Genomic DNA, 17,030 nt, shown 5'->3' with positions numbered 1-17,030 from the left:
ATGATTTGTGAAAACCACACAAGAGTTACTGAATTTACTCTTCTTGGATTTACAAACAATCCTGGAATGCAAATTTTCCTCTTCATTTTGTTCCTGGCCATCTACACGGTTACTTTGTTGGGGAACTTTCTTATTGTCATAGTTACCAGTGTGGATCCTGTTCTTCAAACACCCATGTACTTCTTTCTCCGAAACCTGTCACTTCTTGAAGTGTGTTTCACCCTGGTCATGGTGCCAAAGATGTTGATAGACCTAGTGTCACCAAGGAAAATCATTACTTTTGTGGGCTGTGGTACCCAGATGTACTTCTTCTTCTTCTTTGGTTGCTCTGAATGCTTTCTTCTCTCTATGATGGCTTATGACCGCTTTGTGGCCATCTGTAGCCCTCTCCGTTATTCAGTCATAATGAACAGGTCCCTCTGCTTGTGGATGGTCCTAGGCTCTTGGATGTTTGGTGTCCCTGTGTCTATGCTACAGACTGCTTGGATGATGACCCTTCCTTTCTGTGGACCAAATGCTATAGACCATTTTTTTTGTGATGGTCCTCCAGTTTTGAAATTAGTCACTGAGGATACAACTATGTATGAAATGCAAGCACTTGCATCCACACTGTTGTTTATCATGTTTCCTTTTTCCCTTATTTTGGTGTCCTACACCTGCATTATTGTGACCATTCTGAGGATGCCATCTGCTACTGGTCGCCAGAAGGCATTTTCTACTTGTTCATCACACCTCGTTGTGGTATCCCTCTTCTATGGAACAAGCAGTCTGATCTATTTACGGCCCAAATCCAGTCAGTCTCTGGAGAGCAAGAAGCTACTGTCTTTGTCGTACACTGTCATTACACCTATGTTAAACCCCATCATCTATAGCCTAAGGAATAATGAAGTAAAAGGAGCCATCAAGAGAACAGTCATTAGAAACATCTTGCAGAAGTTGGACAAGTTTAAGTCCCTCATGTAGAGTGTTTCCAAATAAAGTATGAGTGGCAGAACCCACTCAAGTAGCACAAAAGGAAGGTGCAGAAGAGCTGTTCTTCTTCTCTTAGTGTCACTTACTGTGGTGGGTGACTCCCAGAGCATCATTCGATCTTAGAAAGAGAACCCTAAGTTGGGAGTAACTGAGGAAAACTTTATGAAAAGACTGTTTAATATTTGTAGGCAAGACTAGGTAATTGCCAGTCAAGTCACAAAATGCAAATTGCATAACTTTTTCTGATTCCAAGTAGGTGTGTTTATTAACTTTGCAAATGTACAACTAAAAGATGCACCTCAATTTATGATGTAAATAAATGGTAATATAGTAAGTTGAAAATACCATATGATGAAAATGCACCCAACCTTGTGAACATCATAGATAAGCCATAAGTACACTGCAGAATACTGGTTGTTCACCTTCATAATCCCATGGCTAGCTGTGAGCAGCAGCTCACTGCACTGCCCAGATACACAGTACACTGCCCTAAAGGAATTTTAAAATTGGTTTGGATAAAAACCTTAAATATTTGAAGTATGTTTCTATTGAAACTTACTTGGAATCAGAAAAAGTTATGGAATTTGTGTTGTGTGACCTGACTGACAATTACCTGTCACTTTTGCACTGTTACAAAGTTGAACAACAGTAAGTCAAACCATCATAAATTTGGAACTGTCTATATAAGAAAAAGGTATGTAATATCTCTGTTCTTTACTAGACAAAGGTAGTCATTCAGCCTTATTCTGTTCTGCCTCTCAATAAAGAGTTGACTTCTGTCCTTGAACAAACCAAACATGAATCAGAGGGTAATAATATCCCTTAATTCAGTGCATTAATGCTACCCTTCAGGGGAAGAGTGTAAGATAGAGAGGGGCAAGAAAAATATGAAAGGAAAATATAAATGTCCACCACAGACCACTATACATTTCTGCAGCAAATGTGATGTAACAGTGAATCTTGCAATGTTTTTAAGAAATTTTTTTAATGTATAAAATGATGAATTTTACAGATGTCAAGAAGTCATGATGGAAATTTTTTACATGTTTAAAAGAGTTATTCAATAAAATTATCTTAATGTTTATATTTGGTTACATGAGTGTGAGCATGTTTAGTCATTGGCTGTATCAGTCATTAATTGTTCAACAATCAGCTGTTTTTTTTTTTGAAACATGACTGTTTATTACTGTTATTTCTTTTTTTAAATTATTTTATTATTCATATGTGCATGCAAGGCTTGGGTCATTTCTCCCCCCTGCCCCCACCCCCTCCCTTACCACCCACTCCACCCCTTCCCTCTCCCACCCACCCCCTCAATACCCAGCAGAAACTATTTTGCCCTTATTTCTAATTTTGTTGTAGAGAGAGTATAAGCAATAATAGGAAGGAACAAGGGTTTTTGCTGGTTGAGATAAGGATAGCTATACAGGGAGTTGACTCACATTGATTTCCTGTGCGTGGGTGTGACCTTCTAGGTTAATTCTTTTTGATCTAACCTTTTCTCTAGTTCCTGGTCCCCTTCTCCTATCGGCCTCAGCTGCTTTTAAGGTATCTGCTTTAGTTTCTCTGTGGTAAGGGCAACAAACGCTAGCTAATTTTTTAGGTGTCTTACCTATCCTCACCCCTCCCTTGTGTGCTCTCACTTTTATCATGTGCTCAAAGTCCAATCCCATTGCTGTGTTTGCCCTTGATCTAATGTCCACATATGAGGGAGAACATATGATATTTGGTCTTTTGGGCCAGGCTAACCTCACTCAGAATGATGTTCTCCAATTCCATCCATTTACCAGCGAATGATAACATTTCATTCTTCTTCATGGCTGCATAAAATTCCATTGTGTATAGATACCACATTTTCTTAATCCATTCGTCAGTGGTGGGGCATCTTGGCTGCTTCCATAACTTGGCTATTGTAAATAGTGTTGCAATAAACATGGGTGTGCAGTTGCCTCTGGAGTAACCTGTGTCACAGTCTTTTGGGTATATCCCCAAGAGTGGTATAAGCAGCTGTTCTTATAATTCAAACAACAAACACTTGCCTAACAGCATAGTAAATCAAAAGAGTGATAATAATGGCAAACATGATATACTGAGACACTGGTTCTAACAGATACTCCTGTAACAACTCAAGGGAAAGATCCTATTAAATATGTAATTTACATAAAAGACACATGAGAATCAGAGAATGTATGTAATTTGACAAACTAGAGTTATTGAGAGGTGGCCACAATAATTTGAATCCAGTATGTCTAAATCTGAAATCCATATATTAATCTCTTAAAAATCTCTAGTCATATTTTTATCTTGATAAAGCCACCATCTACATGAGAATTTGGCTATGAAAAAACAGAGAAAATAACATGATATGAGCAAAATTTTATTTTGGGTAATCAGTACAAGCATATATTGGCTTTGATTTGCAATTTGCACATAAATGTGTCTTCCTCTACAGTTTTGTTAGGCATTGCTTCTGTAAATTGCACATCTTTTCCTTCAACCAGTAACCACAATCTATCATTCTTTACCAGTTTTTCAGAACCTGTAAAAGCCACTACAAATTTTAAACTTGTGATCATTGTTTTTAGTTTAGTTGTGATTTGCTGAGGCTCATATTTATGAAGTGTAATGAGCATTTATGGAATATCTCTTCCTTTAAATCTTTATCCTTTAACTGACTTTTATTTTTTAAAGACTAATTCAAATATTCTTGAAGGAATGTTACTAAGTCAGTGAACATCTGGGAAGATGCTATCACAATGGTTTTCTATTAGTTGTGTATAACTCATGAGTAGATTGTGGGATTGCAAACTCAATCTCAATTTGATTATGCATGTGCAAGTTTAATACTTGGCACAGTAAAACATAGAATAGAATAATGAGCAATATGTGAATACTCTGTGTGCTCTTAGCACACAGCAAACACTGTCTGGGTATTTGTTATTATTCTCAATATAATTTAAAAAATATAGAATAGATACTCCTAATTAAAATGGCATGATTTGAGTTATGTATATATCATGTATTGATTGAAGTGTAAAACTAATTTCTTCCTACCAGTTACAAGCCAAAAAGGTTTACAGGTTTTGTACCTAGTACATCTCCTATGTGTTTTGCATTCCAATACTTTTAAAAAGGAATTGATAATTATGCTTCAAATAGTTTCATTAAAATTGATAGAAATGCCAGAAAAAAAGGCAATCAATACTGTTGCTATTTCAATGTAGCTTAAAAGTTCTGTCTTCAATTTGCTTTAATGTTACTAGGGTGAAATTAGTGAATATGATCTGACATACATTTAAGCATAACCTTGGTTTATAAGATGCACTAAATAAAACTTTCCTAAAGGAGTCTGAAATTTGGTTAGGAAAGAAAATTTAAGTACAATTAGAAAAATATAATTATAAATGAAGTAATAAGGCAAAAATTTCACTTGCTACAATCAATGCTACAAAGTCATGTAAACTTATAAACCTGTATTATAAATTAATACTGACAGGGAGTGTTGTACATTTTCAGATAGTAGAAAGAATACAAGTTATAGAAACTAAATTATAATAATCTTTCACAGTGGAATGTAACCCACAGAGTTTGTGTTTGAATTCAGAATAAAACACAAGGTAACAATGTGACAATAGTAGATTCTTTATCATCCATGAGTAACTGTTTTTGCAGTAACTTTTTATAAAGTCACGTAAGTTTTCATTGTACTGTGATAGTTGAATATATTCAGAAAAGAGAGTTTGGTGATCATCTGGGACCTGTTTAGCCTCTGAATGTCTTATTAGTGCAAGACCGAGGCATTTCCCATGGGGAAGATGTGAAGGATGCATATACATTTTACCAGATCCTTACAGGTAATTTGTGAGCACATAACCTAAGCTCAACTGTTAATATTTGAATTGTGATGTAAGAATGCAAGGAAGTGAGTCAGTGAAGACTCACATAATGCCAGTGTTTCCCAGAATCCTAGAGCAGCAGAGAGAGTGGTGGTGATTCTCAAAGTCTAGGACTGGGACGGCGAGCCTAAGTGGTGCCACAGCCCTTTTTCTCACCACAGATTCTGGAATATGGTTTTGGATGTTTCACTGTGGGCCTGGATGCTGCTAGTTCTGCCATATTTCCCTTCCCATTTTCTGCTCTATGAACTCCTCCCTATCCTATCAACCATTTTTTTCCTGTGTAAGTCAGCAAGAGTCAATTTCAGTTTTTTGACAGTGAAGAATCTTGATGGACTCAAAACCAAAAATCAAGATGTACAAGTAATTTGTAAGTTTATAAAAAAAGTCTCATTCAGAAGTCTTATAGAAGGTTAATTCTGAGCATAAAGGCAAATATAATTTAAATATATGAGTTCACACACACACAAACATGCATTATTATGATATGTAAAAATAAGACCACATCTATCTTCATCATAAACTAGACTTGAATACTCTTCTCTGTGTTTGTTTTAGGGACATCTGGAAAGAGGACAGAAACATTTTTCAGGAGGTATTTGAAAATTATAACAATATAATAAAGAACAATAAGTATTATAATGGTATTTTCAATTTAGATAAGTTGGATTTGTTTCCTTTATATGAAACCATGAGCACATTTTGTAAAAGTGACTGTTTGTTAGAGGAAAAATATTTATTTTTTGTTGTGAAAAAACTCAGATGTTTTCCCCAATTTTTCACTATGTTTCTAACAGTGGTCTGGATAGAAACTACTTGGGGATCACTTTGACCATCTATAAAGGAGAAAACTCTAAAAATATAAAAATCTAAATTTTGACAACAAATAACTTGGATTAATAACACCAAAATAGTTAGGAGATGGATCACAAAAATTCATGACAAATTTGCAAAACGAGTTTAGCTGAAAAGGAAGCATGCTTTCTGTTTGACATAGGAACACACTACTGGAAGACACCAAGTCAATTTAAGATGAGTTTGAATTAGACTAGGGAAGGTAATAAACCCAGTAACTGGTATCCTTATATAATTTAAGAGATTTAGTGTGAAAGTGACACAAACACAGGGAAGACTACCATGTGGAGATGGTGGCAGAAATTAGAGTGTTGCAGCTGTACTCTGAGAACACCAAGGATTATTGACTACAATAAGAAGATTGAAGAGAGGGATGGAATATTTTCTTGTGGAGTCTTGTGAAGAAACTCTGTTGACATCTAATACCAGATCTCTGGATTTCTGAACTATGAAAGAATACATTTCTATTGTTTTAAGTCTCCCTGTAGTGATTAGGTGATTCTTCATGAGCCATGAGGTAGATGGATAGAAACATGGCATGCCCTTTGTAATAAGGCTTGCCAGGTCTTCACATCAGGAGGATGTATTTTTTCCCATCCCTTGAATCTAGTCTAGAAATGTGACTTGGTTTTGCAAAGTGAGGATAAAAAGAGGAGTGCTGGACCACCTGCTGTGGTCATGCATCTTCCCTCTTTTTCTCCCCCTCTTTCTCCTCCTTCTCTTCCCTTCCCTTCCCTCCCCTCCTTCTTCCCCTGCTTTTCCCATCCCCTCCCCAACCCTCCTCCTCCTCCTTCTCCTTCTTCTTCATCTTCTTGCCCTCCTTCTTCTTCTCCCCGTCTCTTCTCTCCATCTTCTCTCTCTCTCTTTCTCTTCTTCTCTCTGACACCTACATGAGAACAAGACAGAGTAAGCTCATTGGAAAAGGAAAATCCTTTAGAAGCTGACCTGATTAATCCCACAGAGTCCATTTTAGACCATCTTACAGCCAGCTGACTCTTAAAGATATGGAGACAATCAGAATTATTGTTTTAAGGCAGTGAGGTGAAGTGAGATTTTTTACACAGAATGGTTAGGGTTGAGTGATGCTTAGTCTACTTTAGTAATGACGTTAACAATTGCATTTGTTAGATTCATCCTGAATCTTTAACAGAAATTGCTCCCACTTCTCTGCATGATGCAGAAAAGCTACACAAGTCTGGTATATGTATTTCCTTTTTATTCTGTGAAATAAATAAGGCATTGGTTTACTAATTTATTACCAGTTCAAATAATTTCCACTTGAAGTTAAATATTTTTATTTAACTTCTTTTATTTTTATTTTCTTTCACATGAGAACTAAATAAGGTATCTGGTGCCACAATTCTCAATCAATGACACCGAACATTTCCATAACTATTTTGAGCATAATTTTGTTGAGCTTTTAAAGAATTATTCCATAGTCATTAAGTTCTGAGAAATGGTTCTCTCTGGAGAACTTGGAGAATGGTGGTGCTGAAATCTGTACTGTTTTGTGTTTAGGCCTACAGTATTTTTCATTAACCTTTTAGAGTATGGAAAGATTATCATTATTAATATCATTTTTATTTTGACAAGCAACTAAAATTTATATGGTACATGTCTTAAAATATGTATTCAATATTTGTTTGTTTGTTCTGAGACAGGCTCTATTTAACTCAGGCTTATCTTGGACTCAATCCTCCTGCCTCAGCCTTCTGAGCACTGGAATTACAGGTATGCCAATATGTTTACAAAGCAGAATGACAAACTGAGCTAATTAATATTAGCTCAGTTACTTACTTGTAACTCAAGTAAGCTCAATTTAATTGTGATTTTTTTTGTGAGAATACTCAAAATCTACTTTTTTGGCAATTTTTAAGTATATAACACATTGCTATTAACTATATCGCACTGAACAATGTCAATATTGAGCTTATTCCTTCCTCTCTAAGTGAAATTTAGAGTACTTGTCTTACTGAAATCTTCCTATCTTCACTTGTTTGTCTCTGTAAATCTAAATTCCACATTCAAGCTTCCAATATTTTTCTAGGTTATACTTGAATGAAATCTTTTTTCTGGCTCATCACTTTAGATTTCCACTTATTTTCTGGATCTGAGTCTTATGTTGAGTTTATCCTTAACTATAACTTCAGCCAATTCATTGACTTTATAAACTAACAGAGTAAGAGTAGCAAAAACAGCTACTAAGCCAGGGCTTAGGAAGAAATTTAGTGCACTAACCACCTGCATTGAAAAATAAATAAGGCTGGAAGCACTGTTGACTCATGCCTGTAATCCTGGCTACTTGGGAGGCTGAGATCAGAAGATGACAGTTTAAGGCTAGCCCAGGCAAAAGTTTGCAAGATGCCATCTCAACCAAGCCACTTGAGAGTCAGAGATTGGAAGGAGCACAGTTCAAGCTGAGCCCTGACAAAAAAAGTTGGGGAAACCCTATTTCAAAGGAAAAAAGCTATGTGGGGTGGTGTGTGCCTGTCCTCACAGGAATGGCAGGAAGTGTAAAATAGGAGGATCACCATTCCAGGCCAGTCTGGGAAAAAATCAAGACCCTATCTTCAAAATAACCAGAGCAAAAAATGGCTGGAAGCATGACTCAAGTGGTCGAGCTCCTGTCTTGCAAGTTTGCAAGTGTTAAGCCTTGAGTTCAAACCCCAGTGCCACAAACAAACAAAAACAACAAAACATATCAATCAATAACCTAAACTTAAACTTTTAGAAAACAGTAAATCAGAATGAAAAAATTCTGAAGTATGCAAAGGGAAAAATGACAAGAGCAGAAGTATATGACATAGAAAATAAAACAGCACAGAAAGAGAATGTCAATTTAACCAAAAGCAGTTTCAGTCAAAATCAATATTTGATCAACTGCTACCCAAAGTAATAAGGAAAAATAATAGGAAAAAGGCACACCCATGAGCTTGAAAAATAAGAGAGGACTACAGATTATATAGCTTTACAGAGATTTAAAGAATGGTAAGGAAGTATTTGTGAACAGCAGTTCCAAAAAAATTGAGAACTTCATTGAGATGGCTATGTTTCTTAAAACCCATAAATTAGTAGGACTCACCGAAGATGAAATATATGCAACCTAAACGTCATACTTAGATGAGATTGTATTACTCCCCTTTCAAACTTTCCCAACTCCCATCCTACACAGCTTCATTGAAGAATACTACCATCTAAATAAGAAGTAATACCAAATTAACAATTGCCAAGTCATTCTGAGGCCTGCAATTCTTAGACTAAAACCAGAAAACTTTAGTAGAAAAGAAAACTAGAGTAAAACATTCTTCATGAGCATAGATGCATTTTGAAATTGTTGCCACATTAAACCTAACAATATATAAAAGGAAAAATGTATTATGACCAAAGCAGTCTCCTCTTAAAAATAGATATTTTGCTTTTCTATTGGAAATTTAATAATGGAAGTCATCATATGCACAGAATAACAAAGAAAACTTTGCTCATCATAGAAGATGAAGCAAAGCATTTAAATAAATCAACCAGTACTACTGATTCAAAATTCTCAGATGAATAGAAGTAGAATAAAATTTCTGCAAGCTGGTAAATAGAACAACACAAAAGCCCAAAACTAAAACAAACAAATCCTACAAATATTACACTTAATGGTGAAAGAGTTTCTTCATTTCTTCAGGTTGGCATTATGCTTAAGGTATGAGTTAGCTTGAAAAAGTAATAAAAATTTTAAGTAGGTATCCACTTTATGATCTTTATGATGAAAGAAGGAAAAGTCTTTGTCCACAAAAACTATGATCATTTGTACACAAAAGTCCCCAGGAATTTACAAACAGCTTCTAAAACTAATAGGTGAACTTAGAAAAGTTGTAGGATAAAAAGTGAACATGAGACAACCATTACTGTAAATTGCATTCCTCTTTATGTAAAATAAAATTATAAAAATACCATATCCAATAATAAAAAAGTAAATTGCTTAAAGATATATTTGACAAAATGTTTGCAGTACTTTTTCAATGAAAGCTAAAGGAAAACATGCTGAGAGAAACTAAAGAGAGATTTTCTGTCTATACCCAGTGTTAGTGAGGTTGTAGGGAAAATGAAACTTGCTTACATACTTATAAGAGATGTAAAATGTTGTGAACACATTGGAAAACAGTTTGGTAGTTTCTTTACAAAGTTAAGCATACACTTTGTATTAGGTTTTCATCACTGTGACAAAATTCCTGAGATAAACAACTTAAGGGGGGAAAGATTTATATTGGCTCATGGTGTCAGAGATTACAATCCACCATCACTTGTCTCCATTGCTTCTGGGTTCCTGTGTGGGAAAGATGAACCTCATGGCAGGGAGCTGTGGTGGAGCAAAGTGTCTCACCTCATAATTTCTACCACTTGGAAATAATGCTATCAATTTATGAATATATCAACAGATTAATCCACTGCTGAGGTTAGAGCCCTCATGGTTCAACCACTTCCCAAAAGCTGGCAACAAAACCTTTAACACAAAAGTCTTTGTGTGACATTTCAAAGACTCTACTATACAGCACAGCAACTCCAGTTTAAGGTATTTGCCCAAGAGAAATGAAAGCATTTCTGTACCATATGACATAAAAAATATTCATAGTAACTTTATTTATAATAGTCCTAAAGTAGAAATACTTTCTTTCTAAAAAATAACTATTTGGGTTTAAGCAGAGATTGCAAATCTCCTTTAATGTTTACTATTGAATGGAGAACGTTAAAGTGAAATCTATTTCCTTAACTGAACATTAACGAGGTCTTTTCTGATTTACATTTGAAAAATTTGACATAAGCCAAACATTTATTCAAAGTTTAAGCTACACAAGTGTATTGGGTCATTTTCAGAAATTCGATCATTCAAAGACTTTTGATCCTTTCAAAAAGCTTAAGGCAAAGTGACTTGCTGAAGTAGCTTATGTGCTATTCACCCTTAAGTCCTAGAGATAAAATGTTAAATGCAGTCCTTCATTTAGTGAAGATTACAGTTTAGTAAAGATGACAGAAAACATACAAACAGGTAACATCATTTACAATAATATAATTTAGGAAAATGTGGACAAAAAAGCTGGTAAGTATAACAGATTTAGCAAGCTAAGGTGAGCTGCGGCTATTTTCATGGTACAATTGGGAAAACCTCATTGAGGCTTGCACAGTTTGAGATCTGAGTAGCATGAGGAAACTAGTCATGTGATGACTGAAGAAAAGACACCCCAGAAAGCCAGAAAAGCACCAAAACAAGTTAAATTTAATAGGAGACAAATTACTGAATTGCGTGGCACTCAGTGGCAAAGTGGTGCATAATGTTTCATTCAACATTTTAACAAACTCTACTTGTAGCCAAAGAAGTAGAAATGACCTTCAGAAACACCTGATGGGCTGCAGTCCAGAGCTTGCCTTCTTTGACAGCTTCCTGCTCCTGATTAGCTAATGCTTTGGTTGCCATGATGCTTAAGACTGCCTAGTTGTTACAAGCGTATAAGAACTGTTATGTTAGGTTGCAGTTTCTTTTCATATTAAATTAGATTACACTTTATTATGTACAGAGGCAACTTTAGGCCAAACTCAGTTTAACAACAGGAACTGCTGAAGCTTTGATTTGGGGATGAACTTGGGTGATCAGACAGATTATGATTTTTGCCTTTTCTTATTTGTATTTTATGAGAATTAAAAGGAGATTTTTGAACTAATTTGTTCAGGTAGTTCCTAAACATTTCACTCTATTTCCCTAATGGTAGAATATGATTAATATGATAATAATGTATTCAAAATCAAGAAACTGACATTAGAAAACTGCTATTAACTAGATTAAAGATCTTACTCAGATTTCACTTGTTTTACAACCAGAATCCATTTTGTATTCCAAGATTGCATTTTATACTCAATTGTTTTTTCTCCTTACTCTTCTCTAGTCTCTTCTCAATTCTTTCCTTTAGTTGCATTTTATGACTGAGAATTTTTTTATTATTTTATTATTCATATGTGCATACAAAACTTGGGTCATTTCTCCCCCCTGCCCCCACCCCCTCCCTTACCACCCACTCTGCGCCCTCCCTCTCCTCCCACCCCCTCAATACCCAGCAGAAACTATTTTGCCCTTATCTCTAATTTTGTTGTAGAGAGAGTATAAGCAATAACAGGAAGGAACAAGGGTTTTTGCTGGTTGAGATAAGGATAGCTATACAGGGCATTGACTCACATTGATTTCCTGTGTGTGTGTGTTACCTTCTAGGTTAATTCTTTTTGATCTAACTTTTCTCTAGTTCCTGGTCCCCTTTTCCTTTTTGAAGAATATTAGTTATTTTGTAGAAATGTTTCAGTTCGGTTCACTTCATCTTTTTACATGATTAGAATGATGTTATACATTGTCACAATTTCCACAGAAATGTGTTCTTTTCTAAGTGCATTGCACTGAAGTGTTCATGATGTCTTTGTACTAGTGATTTAAATTTTGCTCTCTTGGGTAGGGTGATGTCAGTCAGTTTACTACACTGTGACATTATATCTCCTTTTGCAGTTGCTAAATACTTAATAGAGAGTTTGCAGCAATGTAAATTCTGCTCCTCCTCAAATTTCTGTTCACAAATTTTAGATTTTATCTACAAAGAATTTTGTGTGGTATTCACCTCATGGTTGTTTTCTATTTCCCTCAAATTAATTTGTAATTTCACTGTAAGAGGTTATGTTTTTCCTCATTTCTTTATTCAGTCACTAATAAACAATTCGGGTTTATTTGTTTAATTTGATGTCATTGTGTATTTTGTTGCTCAAATGGGTCCCACTTCGGACACTGAGCTCCTTAAAATTAGCTTCTCTGTGTTTTTGCTGTTACTGCTGCAATGACAAACTGTTTTAAAATCACTTCCTTTCTTTCTCACACTACAAGAAGTTCTAGTATTCTTTTGTATTTTCCTCCAGCCATGGAAACAACTATGTCTCCATGAAACAATAAGAAATCACAGAAGTGAAGTTTACTAATTTGGAACAACGACAGAAAGAATAAGTGTCTAATAGTGTAGCTACTGAGTCTGAGCAAACAACTCATAGTGAGTTGGTTATTTTCCTCAGATGCTTTTGAAATGTCTTATCACACTGTTGGACGATTCCTTACATTATCACCACCATACCAATTATCAGAGAAAAATGTATTTTTGTGGTGTTCTTATATATTTTGATTAACGTGGAAGTTAATAAACAGTCAAAGCTCAGAATACAAAGGGAAAATATGTAATTTTGTGTATGATACGGTTTATAAAATAAATGGAATGAACAAATTTGTGTAATTTTCATATCTAAACTTCATTCTCATATAAATCTCTGTTTAGATATTTACTTTCTGATGGCCCAGGGATAATTTTCCAATGGATCCTAAGCCTTTATAATCTCTAAATCTGCCAAAAAAGGATCAAAGACAGAATTGATTCACCTTCTTGAGGTAGGAAAGGTTTGGTGACTTCTGCACTTACATTCAGTTGTTGTTTTTCCTTACATTTTCCTAGTCTGTTCTTCAGTCTTTACTTGCATTTTGTGCAAGTAAAGAATATTTTTGAAGAATACTTATCAGATATTTTGTGGAAATCTTAATTTTACATGAAAAATGTATATCAAACATATTTTTCAGCATGTTAAGGGATTAAAAGCTTTATAATAGCATTTAGTGATGTATGTATACAGTGATATATAGCTCTATATAAATATACAATACATATTTTACATAAGAAAAATTTATATGAAACATTTCTTTCAGCATATTAAAGGATAATAAGCCTTTACAATAGTGATTAGTGATATTCTTATGCAGTGGTATAAAGTTCTCTCTACATATTTCATAGGTATGTGCAGTCTACTGTTTCATCTACTTTCATCTTTGTATATATAACTACACACACATTCTCTTTATACATTTTTGATTGATTTATGCAAATAAAGATAAGATCCAGTGGATAATATTTTATCATATATTTGTAGTTTTAGGTAGAAAATATTACACCATACTCACACAATTAGAACTTAAAGTGGTAAAGTAAATAATCAAATTACATTTTTCCACTATGCGCATTCATACTTCTCATGGGTGGTCTTTTCTTATTCTCTGCCTAAGTGTAACCTAGAACAATTTTTATAAACTAATAGGCAACTCTTACAGCTCTGTGGTCCTTCACCAGAAGGACATGGAGGCTAAATATGAGAGCCATAATTCATTTGGAGGATGATTTTACTTTGGGGAAATGATTTATAACAAAATTTATTTGGAAAAGTTTGGGAAATCTCTTCCGTATTCTTTAACCACAAATAAAACTTACGTTTTTCTCACCTTTTGGATGGCAATTATTTTTTTTTGTCAAATGAACTTGATTGGGTCAAGTTTTTATTGTTATATTACATGTATAATGTCACTACTTATAATTATGTACAACTGTATCATATTTCACTAATCATTATTGGAAAGGCTTATTATCCTTTAATATCTTGACAGAAATATGTTTAATATAATTTTTTATATAAAATTATCATTTTGCTTATCTTATTTAACAGATAAAATCATTACTAATAAAAAATACAACTTTGCTCTTATTTTTGATCTCTCATTTATTCATTCAGTAAACTCAATTATTTATAAATTCTTGTTTTGTCAAAGAATTACTTAGTGTAAATTTCAAAATATAAATTTTCTTTCGTGAATGGAATTTCTTGATTAATTACTTTTTAAGTTAGTATTTTAATTCTTTTAAAATTATTTATTCATTTATTCATATGTGTATACATTGTTTGGGACATTTCTTCCCCTTAACCCCCCCTCCTTCCCACATCCCTGTCTGCCCTCTTGTTCTCCAGTTTTGTAAAAGAGAAAACATAAGAGATAATAAGAAAGACAGCATTTTTGCTAGCTTAAGATAAAGATAGCTATGCAGAGAGATTCTTAGCATTGCTTCCATGCACATGTATATTACAACCCACATTGGTTCATCTCTTCAGTACTTTCCGGTCACCTTCCATAGTAATTCTTAACTAATATTTACGCTTTTGAGCCAGAAGATAAAAATTATCTTCAAATTATCTGAGTTAGTCAAGTCATTTTCAAGCAGAAACAAAAATTATCAATAACTTATTAAATCTGGAAGGTTAATTTAATTACTTTTTGAGAATATTACAATTTAATGAGCTTTGTGATATTGTAAGTACTTTAGTATTATTTCTCTGAATATAAAACCTGTTAACAAAAATTGTTATCTCTACATAATTTTTAATTTTTCACATTCACATTCAGCTTGTATACTTATTATCATTTGTGCTAGATAATTTATTCAGACATGAACAACCACAATTTCAATTAACAGTTAAATTTATATTATTTATACAGTGATTCAGATTATTCTATAACAGAATTTTTTTAATTATTCATTTATTCACATGTGAATACATTGTTTGGGTCATTTCTCCCTCCTGCCGCCATCCCCACCCTCTCCCCACTGCCCTCCCTTCCAGGCAGAACCTGTTCTGCACTTTTGTCTTCCGTTGAAGAGTAGAAATAAGCAATAATAAGAAAGACATAGCATTTTTGCTAGTTGAGATAAGGACAGCTATACAGAGAGATTCCTAGCATTGCTTTCATGTACAAATGTGCTAAAACCAAGGTTGATTCATCTCTAACTGATCTTTACACTGGTTCTTGATCCCCTTCTAGTGTTGATCTCTGTCACTTTAAGGTTTCTGTATTAATTCCTCTGGAGTGCTAACTTAAAACTCTGTAACTGTGGAGCATATTACAACTATTAAAATAGCAATGTACTTAATTCTTACACTTAACTTATGAAGTTTTAAACAAAGGACTATTTACTCCAAAAGTATAAATTGTTCATGTTATAATATCAAGAACATTTGAAACCTCTCTAATATATTCTACTACACAATCACTTTTCTTAACTTGTCAAAAATTCTCCTTTGTCCATGTTAAATAATTTTGGAAATCTTACCTTGATAAGGACAAAACATTTGTGACTATGATTAACTAGTTGCATATTATAAGATGAGAAAATAACAATATATGTAGATAAATGAGAAGAATCGTAATTTTTGAGTCAAAAAAGCATTATCTGATTAATATCTCTTCATATCTGCTGAAGGGATATATTAAAATGAAAATGCTGAAGAATTATATTCATAACTTAATTGGAGTGCATTATTTGAAAAAAAAACCTTTTTAACATTCAAGAAGATGGGATTCCGCGTATAAAGAGAAGTGCAGTATATTTTGACCAAATCTGTACAAATTTCTAGAAAACAACAGGAGCCTATTCTTGTGGGTAACTCATTTATTTGAAGTTAAAGAGAGGAATAGGTAAAGTTAAATACTATTTCTAGTTCAAATAACTAGAAACTAATTTGACTTGATGATCCAGTGTTATGTTGTAGTAAGTTTTTCTCAAGAAGATGGAGAAACAGCTAATATTGATTGGGTTTGTTAGGAACAAACAAGTTCAAGAACTGAACTTGAATTGATGTTTTAATAAAATGTAGTATGTTGATGGGCAGATCATGTATGTAGTATGACAGCACAATCAGTGATATTCCTTTGACTCAACTTTTCACTGAGAGCTAATTAATCTATATGCCTTCATTAAGTGGTCAGGACATTTACTGAGTCCTTGTCATCAGTGAAGAACAGTACTTACCATGAATACTGAGTATTGTCAAAAACTAAGAAAGAACTCTATGCAGGCTTTGGACTGCAGTAGGTACAGTTATCAGTATTCACTAGTGAAATGGGAAAAAACAAAAAATACAAACCAATAAAAAAGAAGAAAACAACTGAATTCAATTTAATTCTTATTCTTATAGTTCATACTTTTGTTTATGTTTGTGTTGTTGACTAATAAATTGAGTGTGAAGACGATATTTTTACAGTAAGTTACAAAAATTTATTTAAATTTACTTTAGATTTTTCTGTAAAATATGACAGGAGCCAATAACTTAAGAGAGAAAAATCAGAATACAAAGAATGAGAAAAGAAAATATAGACAAGTGAAAATGATGAAAAATAAGTACCAATATAGTTTAGGAGAAATTATTAAACTTGTCCCCAAGAAGCAGAACTTTTATTACTCTTAAAAGAAAATAATGTTGGCATTTTTGTTTTTCAAAATAAAGTATGTTGAAAAATTTAGTCTTTAAAAGTTTGCTTTTAATTGTTTGCTGGCCCTGGATTTATAGTTCAATAAACATTTAGAACCTTCAAATTTATTTCAATCTTTATTATTATTGCTGTTCTCTACCTTGACTTTCATGAAGTTAATG

General features: G+C 33.7%; 1 protein-coding gene across 1 annotated transcript; it reads left to right on the top strand.

Annotated features, from left to right (window-relative positions):
- Positions 1-963, top strand: LOC109680635 (olfactory receptor 10A7-like). The gene has a single exon (XM_074084862.1). It carries the CDS (start codon positions 1-3, stop codon positions 961-963), a length of 963 nt encoding a protein of 320 aa, XP_073940963.1.
- The last annotated feature ends 16,067 nt before the right edge of the window (positions 964-17,030 follow it).

This window comes from Castor canadensis, chromosome 8 (assembly GCF_047511655.1).
Source record: "Castor canadensis chromosome 8, mCasCan1.hap1v2, whole genome shotgun sequence".
Taxonomy (NCBI): Eukaryota; Metazoa; Chordata; class Mammalia; order Rodentia; family Castoridae; genus Castor; species Castor canadensis.
The sequence above is the reverse complement of the archived record's forward strand: the minus strand, read 5'-3'. Positions and strand labels throughout refer to the sequence as shown.

Coding starts and splice junctions, on each gene's coding strand:
- LOC109680635 (XM_074084862.1), top strand. CDS start 1: ATGATTTGTGAAAACCACACAAGAGTTACTGAATTTACTCTTCTTGGA.